The sequence below is a fragment of the Crocodylus siamensis genome, chromosome 4 (genome assembly GCF_052110815.1).
Source record: "Crocodylus siamensis isolate JL-2025a chromosome 4, ASM5211081v1, whole genome shotgun sequence".
NCBI classification, from domain to species: domain Eukaryota; kingdom Metazoa; phylum Chordata; order Crocodylia; family Crocodylidae; genus Crocodylus; species Crocodylus siamensis.
In genome coordinates, this window is record NC_143398.1 from 200,862,648 (window position 1) to 200,878,379 (window position 15,732).

The 15,732-nt window shown below is 49.3% G+C and overlaps 1 protein-coding gene across 1 annotated transcript in view; it reads right to left on the bottom strand.

Moving 5' to 3' along the window:
- The window catches only part of AGPS (alkylglycerone phosphate synthase), a 128,400-nt gene extending 117,077 nt beyond the window's left edge, over positions 1-11,323 (bottom strand). The window contains exon 1 of the mRNA XM_090045377.1: positions 11,055-11,323. Coding sequence (XP_089901503.1) covers positions 11,055-11,236 — 182 coding nt within the window. The 5' untranslated portion in view covers positions 11,237-11,323. The remainder of the gene's footprint in view (positions 1-11,054) is intronic.
- Between the last annotated feature and the right edge of the window lie 4,409 nt (positions 11,324-15,732).

Sequence of the window (15,732 nt, forward strand, 5' to 3'; positions counted from 1 at the left end):
GCAATTCTCTCTCTCTCTTTCTCTCTCTCTCTCTCTCTCTATATATATATATATAAAAAAACGTACTGGGCTCTCAGCCCTCTGGTTCTCCTCCCCCTCACTGGGGCTCCACACAGCCTCACTTGGGGCCCCACATCTCTGCCCCCCTCACTTGGGGCCATGGGGCTTCCCTCCCAGGTGGGCTCAGGTGGCCATATCCATGCCTGACCCCAATTATCTTCCTCAGGGTTCTATACCCCACAGGGTTCAAGTGGCTGCAGCCGTGCCTGGCCCCCACTACCTCCTATGTTACCAGACCCACCCAAAAGTGAGGGCTAGAGTTAAGGTGCCCCTACATGCCTTTCACTGGGGTGATAACTGGCCTGGCATTTCCTGGGAGCTACTGCACCACTGAGAGCCCCACCAGACCACCCACTCCCGGCAGGGTGCAGTTTTAGGTCATGCCCAGGACCAGGAGCCTCCAAGCCATCCCCAACAGCTCCTGCCCTTACCTCCAGGATGTTATGGAGCCTTGCAGCCAGGCGATGTTACTGCCTGGCTCACCAGGCAGTGAACTGCCCTGTTTACATGGGCAGACAGAGATCTAAAATGGCCGCCACAGTCAAGCACCTGCTGGCTGCTTGACTCCAGTCTTAAAGTGGCAGGCACCAACAGTGTCCTGCCACACACCTTTCCCCTTAACATGGTACGTGGGGGAGGTTTCCCCTGCTGCTCCTCCAAAGCAGGCTCCCCTCAGAGCCTGTGTGAGCCCTCAAGTAGCAAGTACCCCCAAAAGTGTTCTGCCACACATTTTCACCCTTAGAGTGACATTCAGGGGGGCTTCACTTGGATGCCTTCCCTGCTGGCTTTGTCCCAGCCTACTGCAGCCCCTGCCATGTGGCGAGCACCCCAAAGGTACTCTGTCACAGTGGCCAATTTAGGGTAACAGCAAAAAAAGGTTGGTTCCCATTTTCAAAAAAGGGAGGAAGGAGGACCCAAGAAACTACAGGCCAGTTAGTCTTACTTCAGTCCTGGGTAAGTTTTTTGAGAGAATTATCCTGCAGCATGTTCACAAGGGGCTAGCAGGGGAGGTTATGTTTAGGGGCAACCAACATGGGTTCATTAGAGGCAGGTCCTGTCAGACCAACCTGGTGGCCTTCTATGACCAGGCCACAAAATCCTTAGACGCAGGGGTAGCAGTAGACATAGTCTTTCTGGACTTTTGGAAGGCCTGTGACACCGTCTCTCACCCCATTCTCATTAAGAAACTGGGGGACTGTGGTGTCGACACCTACACAATCAAATGGGTCACCAACTGGCTGGAGAGCTGCACCCAGAGAGTGGTGGTGGATGAGTCATTTTCGACCTGGAGGGATGTGGGCAGTGAGGTTCTGCAGGGCTCGGTCCTCAGGCCTGCACTGTTCAACATCTTCATCAGTGACTTGGATGAGGGGGCAAAAAGCACCCTGTTCAAATTTGCTGAAGACACCAAGATGTGGGCATGCTAGAAGGGAGGAATAGGCTACAATCAGACCTAGGCAGATTACAGGGGTGGGTGGATGAGAACAGGATGGGTTTCAACACTGACAAGTGCAAGGTGATGTCCCTGGGGAAGAAGAACCAGCAGCATACCTACAGGCTGGGGAACTCCCTTCTTGTCAGTGCAGAGGCAGAAAAGGATCTTGGAATCACTATTCATGCCAAAATGAACATGGGCCAGCAGTGTAGGGATGCATTCAGGAAGGCCAACTGTACCTTGTCATGCATCCACAGATGCATCTCAAGCAGGTCCAAGGAGGTGATCCTCCCCCTCTGTGTGACACTGGTTAGGCCACAGTTGGAGTACTGCATCCAGTTCTGGGTGCCGCACTTCAAGAGGGATGTGAACAACATGGAGAGGGTCCAGAGGAGGGCCACTCGCATGATCGGGGGCAGCAGGGCAGGCCCTATGAGGAGAGGCTATGGGACCTGAACCTGTTCAGCCTCCACAAGAGAAGGCTGAGGGGGGATCTAGTGGCCCACAGGATCTAGTGGCCCCTGTTACAAACTAGTCAGAGGGGACCAGCAGGCATAGGAGTCCCTATTCCCCCAAGCACTACCAGGAGTGATTAGAAATAATGGTCACAAGCCAGAAGAAGGCAGATTCAGACTAGACATCAGGAGGCGCTACTTCACTGTCATGGCAGCTAGGATCTGGAACCAACTTCCAAGCACAGTGGGGCTGGCTCCTACCCTGGGGGTCTTTAAAAGGAGGCTAGACAAATACCTTGCTGGGGTCATTTGACCCCAGTACTTTTTCCTGCCATGGGAGGGGGTCAGACTTGATGATCTGCTCAGGTCCCTTCCAACCCTACCAACTATGAAACTATTGTTCTATATACTGATAGTGAGAAGTTTCACATTTCACTTTAGGTTAGTAGCTGACACTCAAGCAAGACAAGTCATCTTACTGGCAGCCTTAGTAGTTTTAGCATAGCATCAAGAGACTAGATGAGTTGAGTCAACAATATTTTCACCCCAAAAAGGAAGCTCCCCTACAAAAAACAGTAAAAACAATCAGGAAAGCTTACTTCCTCTTGGATCTGTGTGGTAGTCGTGTTGGTCCGAAACAAAAGAAATGCCAAAATCTAGAACTCTTGGTTCCAAAATGATACCTTTTTATTAGACCAACTGAGAAATTGACAAAAGAAGATTTTTTTTTTTGGCAATTGCAACAAAGAGGGGTTTTTTGCAATTTCTCAGTTGGTCTAATGAAAAGGTATCATTTTGGAACCAAGAGTTCTAGATTTTTGTACTTCTTCTTGGGTTGCTCAATGACAAACAATTTCATTCCCTTGGATAATTAAAGTTAGTTACAACATACATACATAATTTAGGTACCAGTAACTGTTGGTTAGAGACATGAACTTTATTTAAAAACCTTAAATACTCTGTTAACTTAAAACAAAAAGAAAAGAAAGAGAAGAGAAATGCTGCAATTTGAGCAACAAAGATTTTTCCCAAACAACAGGCACTGAGAATAACAACCTAACTTGAAATTTTGGAAACTCAAATCACAGGGAAGATTTATTAAAACCATTTTTGTCTCAAACTTTCCAATAAGACTTTGTCAAGTCTTTTTCTAACTAGATGAAACCACTTCTGAGGAAGCAAACATGGTCACAAGGGATGTACTAGATATTTTGAGGAATGGGTTCTCAATCTTAATGGTACACAAAACACAAAATAGCACGCCAACTGCTTATGGTGTTTTCCCCAAAACTGACCATAGTTAAGGATTACCTAATCTAAACCCGAGTGACCTGACTTTGTGTCATAAGGGACGCCCTGAAAAAGAAATATGACAAAGCACAGGAAGCGAAGACTTTAAACCCAAGAATCAAGAGGAAGACTGAGCAGCTCTGCCTTTCTGGTCGACCTACCAGATAGAACACTAATGTTCCAGAGCCTGTACAGTCATCCACCTTGGACTCCGAATTATCAAATGGACTGCAAGTGCCTCAGTCCAGTCTCCCTGAAGCTCAGCCTGCTAACAAAGAGGTGTGCCGCTTTCCAGTTCACTGTATTTCCAGCTGCTATTTCATAAGAATCCAGACTACTACAGGAACCAGACCCTTATTTTCCCCTTTCTCAGATGGTGATGTGAATGCCTATGTATAAGCACTCATGAGGTCAGTATAAGAAACGCTCTAGAAAGTTCTTACACTCAAACAGCCCTAGACAATCCTAATCTCATTAATTCTCGAATGTCTTGACTTTAAACCTAATTAGGAGCTCTAAACACTGGTGTGCAAGAGTTATGGAATTTACTTGCCAATATGCTGAAGCAGAAGAGGCCTCCTCCTATACAAAAACAGAAATCTTAATTACCTGATGTTATGATTGGGCATCAGCTATTTTGCTTTGACAGGAAAATTGTCTATTAAGCTCCAAATTACAGGTCAGACAGACTTTAATACAATTATTTGGGAATTATAGCCGCACCTCCAAGGACCAATTCTTATATTTGGAAAAATGCATTAAATCTGATGGTGCAACTCAGGCATGCTTAACCTCCAGGCTGGGATCCCTACAGGTCAGATAATCTGGCAGCAAGACCAGAGGCAGCCCTGCCTAGGACACTGCTGCACAGCAAGATCTGAGCAGAGCCTGTCCCCTGCCCTCTCCCCTCCTGCCCCAGATAAGCCAGGCTGCTGTCCATCCCTCCCCGCCCAAATGCATGCATCCTGATCAGGGGTCCCTCCACCCCACCAGGACACAGATCAGGGTCGGGCTGCCTGGCCCCCCCCCGAGCTGGATTCAGCCAACAGATGGTCCAGCAGCTGCTCATCCAGCCATGGAACAAAAAGGTTTGGCACAATCCATGTGACCAATTTGATTATCCAATTCTAACAAAATATTGAGACTAACTTAATTTATCAATTTGATCATGATCTGATAGTTGCAATACAGATGTAATATGCACCACAGTAGCATAACTTCAAGGAAGCTTTCTTCGTTTTATATTTAAAAGGTTACATTTAACAGTATATGTGTCACACTTTTTGTATTTGACTTGTTTTTGACAAGAAAAACTAGGTTCTTCTTGCAATACAGCTTTTGACTTCTATTGCTCTGGAGGTTCCAGTAGACCACAAGGTGCATGAGTCAACAGCATGCTTTTGTTACAAAAAATGCCAGTAGCAGATGACTTCCAACATGCAAGCCTATGGAGGTGATTCTGCCATTATTCAGTGCTGATGAGCTCTCACCTGGAATACTCCGTCCAGTTTCATGCATTACACTTCAAGAAAGGTGCTGAAAAATTGTCCAGCAGAGAGCAACAAGAATGATTAGTGTTCTAAGAAACATACAAGACAAAAGGCTGGGAGAACTGGGATTAGTCAGTTTAGAGAAGATGAGCCAGAGAGCAGATAAGTCTTCTGTGCCTGTCTCTGCTCAATGATTCGATCCCACACTGCCTTTGCCCAGGTAACTGGTCTTGTTTGCCTAGAACCCTCGTGTAGACCCTGGAGGTCTCCTCAGTAACTTTCTGGGTATCCCCCAAACTCCCGTCACAACTTCGAATGGTTCTTCAGTGGAGTGGGTCCCCTCTGAAGATGCCTCCGGAGCTGTCACATGTCTTGGCAGATACCTATGGGGCTGCAACCTCCCCTACACTCCGGCCATATGTCAACCTACGAGATTAGCCTCGGGATCTCTTGCGACTAGCCCTTTTTGATATCTTCCTCAGTCCCCATGTGTCCTCCCTCGTGGACGGGTGCCTCGGGCTCTAGCCAGAGCCGGAAGGTCTGCTGACGCTCTGCCTTCGGAGCTGTCCCTCTTGACACCCTGCTCGTTCTACGATAGATGCTGTTGGTCATTGCCGCATTCTCATGTGGTCTTCCATCTCTGAATGGGGTCTCTAATTCTCCAAGCCTGGTATGCTGTGCTAGGCTACCCTGCTCTAGGCAGGGAACAAAATTGATCTGACTAAGAAAGAAAAACATGAACAGAACACTCACCACTGGAAAACCCCACACTACAGGAACAACCCAGTGTGAAAGGAAAAAGGGATTTTCATAGATTTTATAGACATCAGGGCTGGAAGGGACCTCGGGAGATCATCGAGTCCAGCCCCCCAATCAAAGGGCAGGAAGTCAGCTGGGGTCATAGGATCCCAGCAACATAAGCATCCAATTTATTCTTGAAGGTGTTCAATGTAGGTGCTTGAACCACCTCTGCTGGCAGACTGTTCCAGACCTTGGGGGCTCGGACAGTAAAGAAATTCTTCCTTATGTCCAGCCTGAAACCGTCTTGCAAGAGTTTGTGACCATTTGACCTAGTCATCCCTTGGGGCGCTCTGGTGCACAAACGTTCCCCCAGATCCTGGTGGTCACCCCTGATAAACTTATAGATGGCCATCAGATCACCCCTGAGCCTACGCTTTTCCAGGCTAAAGAGTCCCATGGCTCTCAGCCTATCATCGTGAGATCTGTTTTGGATAATGACAAGAAGCGCAACAGGAAAGAGACGAAGATGAGAAACGAAGAGGGGCAACCGCGGGGAGAATCCCATGCCCCCTTCACCCCTATTGCCCCTAGACTAATGTGTCCCCGAATTGGGACCCACGCCTTCACCCCAGCTGGGGTTTCTCTTATCCCCTCTGGGATCTGCCTCCTCCCTAGGGTCGCGGCACCCACCACCTCCGGCCGGTGCTCCCTTGCCAGCTCCTCTGATCCCCGCCAGTCTTCCCTGGCACAGGTATCTCCCACGCCACCTACGGCCATTGCCACTGCTGGCCCTTTTGATCTCTACCAGTCTTCCCCGGAGCAGAGATCACTCATAGCTTCTGCTGCTGCCAGCCGCAGTGGCTGCACACACTCTGCTCGGCAGTTCCCCGCCACTCCTCCAGCACTCTGCATCCTCTCTCCCGCGCTCTCAGGGCCGGTTTTTATCTTTGCCAGGTGATATCTCTTCGTGACGTCACCCAGCTCCAGCTGGAGATAGGCACGGCTGATAAAAAGCTTGGGCAATTTTCCTTGGCATGCCTCCTCGCTTTTCTGGACCCCTACAACAGGTAAGTGTTTTTTTTCTTCTTTTACTTTCAGCTGGGGTCTACCTCTGGACGAGGCTTCTCCCTTGGTCGACCCTGCATCCCTGGGACATCTTCAAATACCTGAAGGGTAGTTACAGAGGATGGAGCTGTCCAATTCCCTAAAAGTAGCCTAAGGAGCACGGGTCATCAACTGCAACAAGAGAAATTTAGGTTGGACAGCAAGAAGAATTTTCTCACTCCAAGTAAGGGTAGTTAACATTAGAGCAGACTACCCAAAAAGGTTGCAGAATCTCCATCATTGGAAGTGTGAGAGGAAGTTAGATCAGTGGTGTTCAACCTCCAGGTCAGATGCAGCCCATGAAGGCAGTATGAACAGCCTGTCACCAGCAAGTCAGCGCAGGTGAATGCTCCTGCCATTCATCCCCTCCTTTCCCCTATAGCTGAACTCAATGATAGAAAGAGAGGGTACAAGCATCAGCACTGCTCTCTCATGATGGCATGCTCAATTTTTATGCAGCTCTGGAGCCTAGGAACCAAGCACAGACACTGTCCACCAGGCTGGTCCCTTCCAGCTCTAGGTTTCCTATAATTATATTTCCTTCCATTAAGTAACATGGTTTCTGAACCTTTGCAGATCTGGACAGGCCAATCTAAAAGCCTGACTAGCACCCTACCAACTTTGATTCTTGCATACAATCAGTTGCAAGGATTCTCTTCAATAGCTCTCATTTAACATCAAGATTCACAAAAGATGCAACCCTCCAGGCCAGTTTTTACTTAAAAAGGTACCTAACAGAGAATTTTCTAATACCCAAATGTCTGAGGCTATTTGAGACTCCAGAGGAAGACTGTGAGAAGAATAAAGCTTAACACTCAAAGAGCCCCTAGAGACTCCACCTAAAACTCTAGCTCAAGGGCCTTACACCTATTTCAATTACAGCAATACAAACAGGTGTCCAAGGTAGGAAGTCCCACGTCACTCCAAACGTTATCATTCAAAACCAACAGCTTAAACACTATCTAGGAGTCAGCATAAAATGTGGAGCACTGGTGCTGGGTTTGCATTAAAAACACTTCAGAAAGCTGCTGCAATTCTGTACTACCTTCACAGTTTCCAAATTGATTTGCAGCATACCCAGACAAAGACCACACTATAGCAGTCTAATCTTGGGCAAAGACATGAATCACAGTCCCAACATCTACTTTATAGAGAAGTTACAACTCAAGGAAGTACTTAGGAGGATTTCAATTAAAACAAATCCTTTTTCATCTGACAAAATGATTATAACAAAACAAGCCATTTGTTTTATATTTGTCCACTGCCAGGTTAGACAAAAAAAAAAAGCACATATTTAAACAGTCGCATTGAGTTAACCCAATCTTCAACTAAGCACTGAAGTCATGTTTCTGCAACAAGGAAATGCTAAATAGCTAAAATAGCAAGGGTCTGAAACTGTTCAAATAATGGAAGCCAAGAAGGAAACTAAAGATGCACTGAAAGTGCATGGGTGAAAAAGCTATAGGCATCACATACAGCCACCAAAGCAAAGACCTGATTCTTTACAGAACCAACACTTCCATGAATGCCAGGAACAATGGCTAAACGCTGATTTAAGAGAATAAGCAAATATTTCATAGGCACAGGAGGAAAGAATTGATTAGGGCAGCATATGCTGAAAGGATACAAAATGGAAATGTAGCTCCTAACCTTTCCAGCACACAGGTCAGATGAGTGGGGCACAGCCAGTCTACAGGCCAGATCTGACCCTACGTGCTGCAAACTGGAGTTGAATGGTAGTATTTTGAGCACCACTGCCCTATACAAGCCTGTTGAACTGTGATGCCCAATTCCTTTAACAACTGTGGTCCTTGCTGCATTGAAAACAGCCATGTATCAAATGGTAAGCAAATCCAGGTATCAGGTATGCCTGAATGCTCCTAATACAATCGCTGCCCAGGATTTCTCTGGCTTCCACTCCTTAGTCTCAACTGAAATAATTCTTGCCCAAGACTCCAACTTCTTTTTGAAGTTAGATGTGCAACTCATCCTTGCCAGTAAATGTATTTTATGCAAATATATTTATGCTCTCAAGGCATGGAATGGCTGCCATTTTTATGATAGTGAGAAGCTGGGCAAGACTTGTCCATACGTTCTAAGAACAAAGTAAATGAAATGCTTAGAGAACAACAAGGGAAATGTTATTTTCTCCTCCAGCCTTCTAATCCTACAGTAGGCAGCCTAGGAAAGGAAACCTGCTCTACCAGGATGCTCTGTCTTAGGTCAACAGTCACCTCCTGGAGGCATAAAAATAGAGTGCAATTAAAACAACATCACCATATATCATTAATGTGAAGACAGATAATTGTAGTCCAAGTACCAAACCTCTAACTCAGCGGTTCTCAACCTTCTTAGATTTGAGGCACTCTCTTTTCTACTTAAGGCAACTCTTGGAAAATGTAAGCTTGTAATTTCTACTCTTTTTTGACTACAGAAAAATAATAGAGAAATTCCTCTCCTGCAAAGAAGTAAAAGACCAAAACAGGTCAGAAGGCTATTGACACTATTAATTCATAGCTGAAATCTGTGGGCTTACCTTGTGAATCATGTTTGCATGGCACACCTCAAGTCACTTGAGAGGATCTCAAAGCACTGCTCTATCTTATTCTCATGCAATGTTACCTATACTTATTCTCTGCCAAGAGAAATTCTGGCAACAAACATCAGCCACCACCACCAAGACTACCAGCACGCATGCATATCCACTTGCTGTCAAAGCTTTTGAGCAACTGCGCTACAGCAGCTAGATCACCGGAGTGCAAAACGCACTGTGAGATGGTATGTTCCCAGTTACCAGACACATCACTTCCCTTTGCAGAAGTGCTGTAAGCTGCCAGCAGGAAGGAAGCCTCTCACACCACAGAGAAATTTTGAGTGTCAATAAAGCTCAATTTTTTTGTAAGCAGAACTTGAGCTCTGCTTGCCAAAACTCTCTAATGTAGACTACAGCCAAGTTGATAAGTCACCCAAGTTTACATCAGGTTCGTACATTCTACAATGTATTGCAACTATAGGGTTATCTACAGCATCTCCACACTAAATTATGATCCCACCCACTTGGTCTAGCTCATGGTGTACCAAAACCCAGATATGACCATAAGCAAATAAAGTTAAATCAGTCCAAGACAGAGCCTAAAGCCAACAGTGGGGTGCACACTATAAGGTCCCTCTAGGCTGGCTATATCACCCCATTTTAGGTATTTAATATATGCTGAGAGAGGAGAGGGTGGGGTGCACTTCCCAAAAGAACTTCTGGGCTCAGCACAGAGCCAGATAAACAAGCCCACAGCCAAATGAAAGCAAGCATTATCAAGACTTTAAGGAAGTGAACTTATCTCCTTGCCCCAGCCTGCTATGTTATATCAACTATTTCTTATTCTTGAACACTAGATCGGAGAATAGTTTTGTAAGCAAGATCCCAGCAAAAAGAGCCAACAAAACCTAGATAACCCCAAAATACTTCAAGCAGTGCCTAAAGCCATTTGCAGAAGTTTCCATAGCATCAGATGAAGATTTCAAAACTCCAGCCTCTGATGCACACAGATCAACAGGGTGGCATCCCAACTTCTCCATGGGCATCCCAAACACTGCTGATCTCAAAGTGTTTCACAAGCATTAACCAAGTCCCCAACTCATCTGTCAGTCTGATGCTCAATTGCTGCATTTAGCAACCAGGTGGAAGCAGATGTTGTCTTTGAGTCACTGTAACTTTTTACAGTGGCACAAAGGATGAGCAGACACCCTTGTTGTGCCACAGGTGTGGCTCCGGGAAAGGTGGCATCAATTTGTTACAATCTAGCAGCTGTTTGCTTTATGGTGCAAGAGTGTGGACAGCCCCGAGCGACCTGCACTCTCCAGCTACCCAAGACAGGCACCCAGGGACCTGAGGCTGCTTACCCCAGGAATTCCCATTGAGGATCAAGCCTCTCAAGCCCTAGCAACACCTGCTCGGCTTTCCCTCTGGGGATCTCAGGGGACACATCTCCAAAAGCAAGAGCCAAGGTCGCCCTGGGATCTCCAGGATGTAAGTGGAGAAGCCCCAGCTTCCCCTGCCTACAGAGACTCCCCAGGAAAGGCGCTCGCAGGGCCAGAGGGGTCTGACCCGGCGTGGGAACTCCTGAAGTGCAGAGGACCAGGCCCTCCAGCCCCGGGAGAAGACAATGACAGCTGTCCTGCCACATCAGTGGGCGAGGACAAGGGTCGACAAGCAGATTTGCTGCTGAGAAGGGCACAGCCGGCACAGCTCAGCCCCTTCTTCCCTCACCTGCTTCCAGCTTGAAACTTCACTTCCCCCAGGGCGGGAACGAGACAGCGCCTCCCAGTCCAGCACAGCCCTGCTACAGCGCCCTCCCTGCCCAGACGGACACCTGTGCTCCCTCCCAAGTCTCCCAGGAGCCCGCACAGATCTCCGCCTGCCCCCGGGCCCCGGGCTGCCCGAGCTCCCCCCCCGCGGGGACTCCCGCCGGCCGCCGCGCTCACCGCCTCTTGGGGATGGTGGCAGGGCCCGGGAGCCCGGCTGCGCCCTGCGCCCCGCACGGGCTGGCGGACAGGAGTACGGGCGCCTCGCGGGAGCCCCGCAGGTGGCCGGAGAGGACGCGCAACCTGCGTTGAGCGGAGGACGCGGATCCCGGGGCGCCTCCTGCTTCCTCCGCCGCCGCCATCGCACTTCCGCGTCGCGCGGCCGAGCGCTGCCGGGTGAAAGGTCGCGGGCCGGGAAGGCAGGCCGCGTGGCGGGCGCTTACAGCCCCTCCCGGCGTGCACCGCGCCCCCCGCGGCCACGCCCCGCGCCTGGCCACGCCCTTGCCGGCTGCAAGGGGCTGGGGAGCTGGACGCAGCCGCGGCGGAGGGGGGCGTCGGGCGTCTGGTATGGGGCGCTCGCTGGCGCCGCTGCACGCGCGCCGCAGTCAAGCAGGCTTGAGTGGCACTGGCCCCTTGACAATCGCCCCCCGGTCACTACACGTCTCCTCCTTGCACCAGGCGTGCTTCCCCCCGCCCCCTCGCTCATCCGGGAGAAAATGCGGCCCCTCAGTGCATAGGACTCGCGGAGCGCTGCGCTCGCGTCTCCCCGAGGCTGAGCGAGCGCGTCCTGCTCTAGGCCCCCTCCGCGCCGCGGCGGTCTAGTTCTCGTCCCTGTTCCCGGTTCTAGACGCGCTCCGTGTCTCCACACTCCAGACCCCTCTGCGGCCTGGTCGCTTCCAGGCCAGGGATCCACAAGAGCCACTTCCAAGTAGTGAATGATGGCCAGGAGCTCCAGAATTGACGAAAATGCCAAAGTGCATAAAGACAGACACCATTTTTGTCATACCAAAGAATTAGTCCACCTGCACTGACACTTTCTTGCCTGTCCTTCTCTTCCTTTTTTTCTGCCCCTTTTCTTCATGCTTTGCAATCCTCCTCTTCGACATTTTGTCCCTCTCTTCTGTGGCAGCCTGCCAACTGCCTGCCCTGCCTCAGTGCTATCATCCACTTGCTGCTGGTGCTCTTGCACTACAGAACATCTCAGTACTTCTCCCAGTTATGGGAATCTTCGACCCACCAACTTCCTCAAACTCTCTCAACCTCCATTGCTCTACTTGCACAAGATCTTGGTGCTTTCTTTCACTGACAAAAATATAAGAATGCCTTCCCTCCTTCCTCAGCTTGCCTCCTCTTCTTTCTTCCTGTCAAAAATATAGAGGGGTTTTTTTGGCTCTTTCCTTCTCTAGTTCATTCCCTTAACCCAGTGACCCCATGCCATCTCCTTCCCTACTTCTTCCATTTAGCTTTTCACTTGCCCTTCATCATACAAGAAGACTTTAACCTCTCCCATCTTAAAGCAAAGGAAACCCTTCTAGCCCCACTTACCTGTCTGTCCTCAACTCCGTTATTTATTTTATGTTTAGATATAATGCTCATTGCATTTATACCATCTACAGTTGTGGAATTCCTCTCCTGCAGTTTTGTCCTAGAACCTCTCCAATATGGTTTCTAGCCCTAACATACCATTGTGGCTTGAATGGCATTGGGAAATAAGACAGCAATGGGCTTCTCCTGCTGAGGAAATGCACCGAACATCACCTTGTCATCACCAACACAGTCTTCTGCCGCCAAACCACAATGAGATGTCTTGGATACACCTGCACTCAAAGCATTGGCATCTCATGGATTACATCATCATCAGGAGAAGAGAGAGGATGTCAGAGTCACAAAGGCCATGAGAAGTGCAGAATGCTGGACTGACCACAGGCTTTATAGTTTCCAAGCTGAATATCAAGATACATCCTAGTTGACAACCACAATGCAAAAAAGCACCCAAACGCTCAGTGTCTCCAAATTGAAACAGGAGAATGTGAAACAGGCATTTGTCAAAGAACTGTGCAGCCAAGTAGTAACACTACTGTAGTGTAAATTAGTGTAAACTCCAATAACATCGAGGCATCCTTCAGAAAATCTGTCTACTCAGCTGCATCCAGTACTCTCAGTCACACCACATGTAAATATCCAGATTGGCTTGATGAAAATGATACTGACATAGGGAAACTATTGAATGAGAAATGACCTGCTTAGAAGACAGCACTTCAACATCTAAGAAGGCAGCCTTCAGTAATATCAAAAGAACTGTCCAATGCAAACCCATAGAGATGTAAAACTCATGACTGAGCAACAAGGCAGATGAGATGAGAAGTACTTCTGGTCCATTTCTGGGTTCACTGCCGAGCACATGGGGAGACCTCCATGCTTCTGTGGAATGCTCCATCTGCCCCAGCATCTCAGTGTTTACAAGTTGCACCTGGTACCTTGAAGTACTAGAAAAAACATTTACAGCTGTGTCTATAGCTGAATCACTGTGTAGCAGGGCACCAGGGTGCCTGCTACTAGCAGTAGGAATAGGACTGCTGAAGCTCCCTGAAGCGGCACAGATGTGGGTTGCTGGGGCAACCAGGCTGGTCACATGACCAAAAAGGGGCAGGGCCAGGCCCTTACAAACAGCTAGGCCAAAGCCTAGCTAGTAGTTCCTGTTCAGCAGCTTGAGGTGCAGGAGTGTCTAGTGGAGCAAAGGCAACTCCCTGCTCAGAGCAGGACCATCCCCAACTAGATCATCCTACATGTGATTGTCAAGCCTTGTCTTAAAGACCCCCGGAGTAGGAGCCAGCACCACTTCGCTTGGAAGTTGGTTCCAGATCCTAGCCGCCCTGACCGTGAAGCAGCGCCTCCTGATGTCTAATCTGAATTTACCCTCTGCCAGCTTGTGACCATTATTTCTAGTCACTCCTGGTGCTCGGGGGAACAGGGACTCCGCCAATGCCTGCTGGTCCCCTCTGACTAGTTTGTAACAGGCCACTAGATGCTGCCTCAGCCTTCCCTTATGGAGGCTGAACAGGTTCGGGTCCCGTAGCCTCTCCTCATAGGGCCTGCCCTGCTGCCCCCGATCATGCGAGTGGCCCTCCTCTGGACCCTCTCCATGTTGTTCACATCCCTCTTGAAGTGTGGCACCCAGAACTGGATGCAGGACTCCAACTGTGGCCTGACCAGTGTTGCATAGAGGGGGAGGATCACCTTCTTGGACCTGCTTGAGATGCATCTGCGAATGCATGACAAGGTACAGTTGGCCTTCCTGACTGCATCCACACACTGCCTGCCCATATTCATCTTGGCATCAATGATGACTCCAAGATCCTTTTCTGCCTCTGCACTGATGAGAAGGGAGTTCCCCAGCCTATACGTATGGTGCTGGTTCCTCCTCCCCACGTGCAGCACCTTGCACTTGTCAGTGTTGAATCCCATCCTATTCTCGTCCGCCCACCCCATAACCTGTCTAGGTCTGATTGTAGCCTATTCCTTCCTTCTAACATGCCCACATCCCCCCACATCTTAGTGCCATCAGCAAATTTGAACAGGGTGCTTTTTACCCCCTCGTCCAAGTCACTGATGAGGATGTTGAACAGTGCGGGCCTGAGGACCGAGCCCTGCAGAACCCCACTGCCCACATCCCTCCAGGTCGAAAATGACTCATCCACTACCGCTCTCTGGGTGTGGCCCTCCAGCCAGTTGGAGACCCATGTGACTGTGTAGGTGTCGACACGACAGTCCCCCAGTTTCTTAATGAGAATGGGGTGCGAGACAGTGTCGAAGGCCTTCCGAAAGTCCAAAAAGACTATGTCCACTGCTACCCCTGCATCTAAGGATCTGGTGACCTGGTCGTAGAAGGCCACCAGGATGGTCTGACAGGACCTGCCTTTAATGAACCCGTGTTGATTCCCTCTAAGCATAATCTCCCCTGCTGGCCCCTTGTGGACATGTGCCAGAATAATTCTCTCAAAAAGCTTACCCAGGATCGAGGTAAGACTAACTGGCCTATAGTTCCCCGGGTCCTCCTTCCTCCCTTTTTTGAAGATGGGAACCACATTGGCCCTCTTCCAGTCCTCTGGCACCACACCAGAGCACCACGAGTGCTCGTAAAGCAGTGCCAGGGGTCCCACAATGACCTCAGCTAATTCCCTCAGCACTCTGGGGTAGAGATCGTCCGGACCGCCTGATTTAAATACATCCAGTCCCTCTAGAAGTTCCCTGAATGGATCCTCCCTGACCTTTGGCCTAGGTGTGCCACCCCTGGGGCCTGAGGGGGGCCCAGTGGTGGGGGGGCGCTGATCCGGTCTCTGCTCAGGAAAAAAGAGGCAAAGAAGTTGTTAAATAGGTTAGCTTTGTCATCTGGTGTGACAACCAAATTTTCTAGTGTGTGTTACAGGGGCCCCATGTTACCTGGAACCTTCTTTTTGCCCCTTATGTGTTTAAAAAAGGACTTCTTGTTGTCCTTGATCTGGGAAGCTAGCCCCAGTTCCAGCTCTGCTTTGGCCTTCCTGACTGGCCCCTGCATCCCCGAGCAAACGCGGTATAATCCTCCCTGGTGATGGCCCCTCCCTTCCATTGGGTGTATGCCTCCCTTTTAGCTAAAAGACATTCCTGGATGCTTTCGGTGAGCCATGGGGGCTTTTGTGCCCCCCTGCTCCCTTTGATCCGTGTTGGCATTATTCCCCTTTGGGCTTGGAGGATCGTCTCCTTAAGGAGCAACCACTCTTCTTGGACCCCTGGCTCCCCTCCCCTCTGGGACCTCAGTGCTTCCCCGACTATTCTTCTTAGCTCATTAAAGTCCGCCCTCCTGAAATCTAGGGCTGCTGCC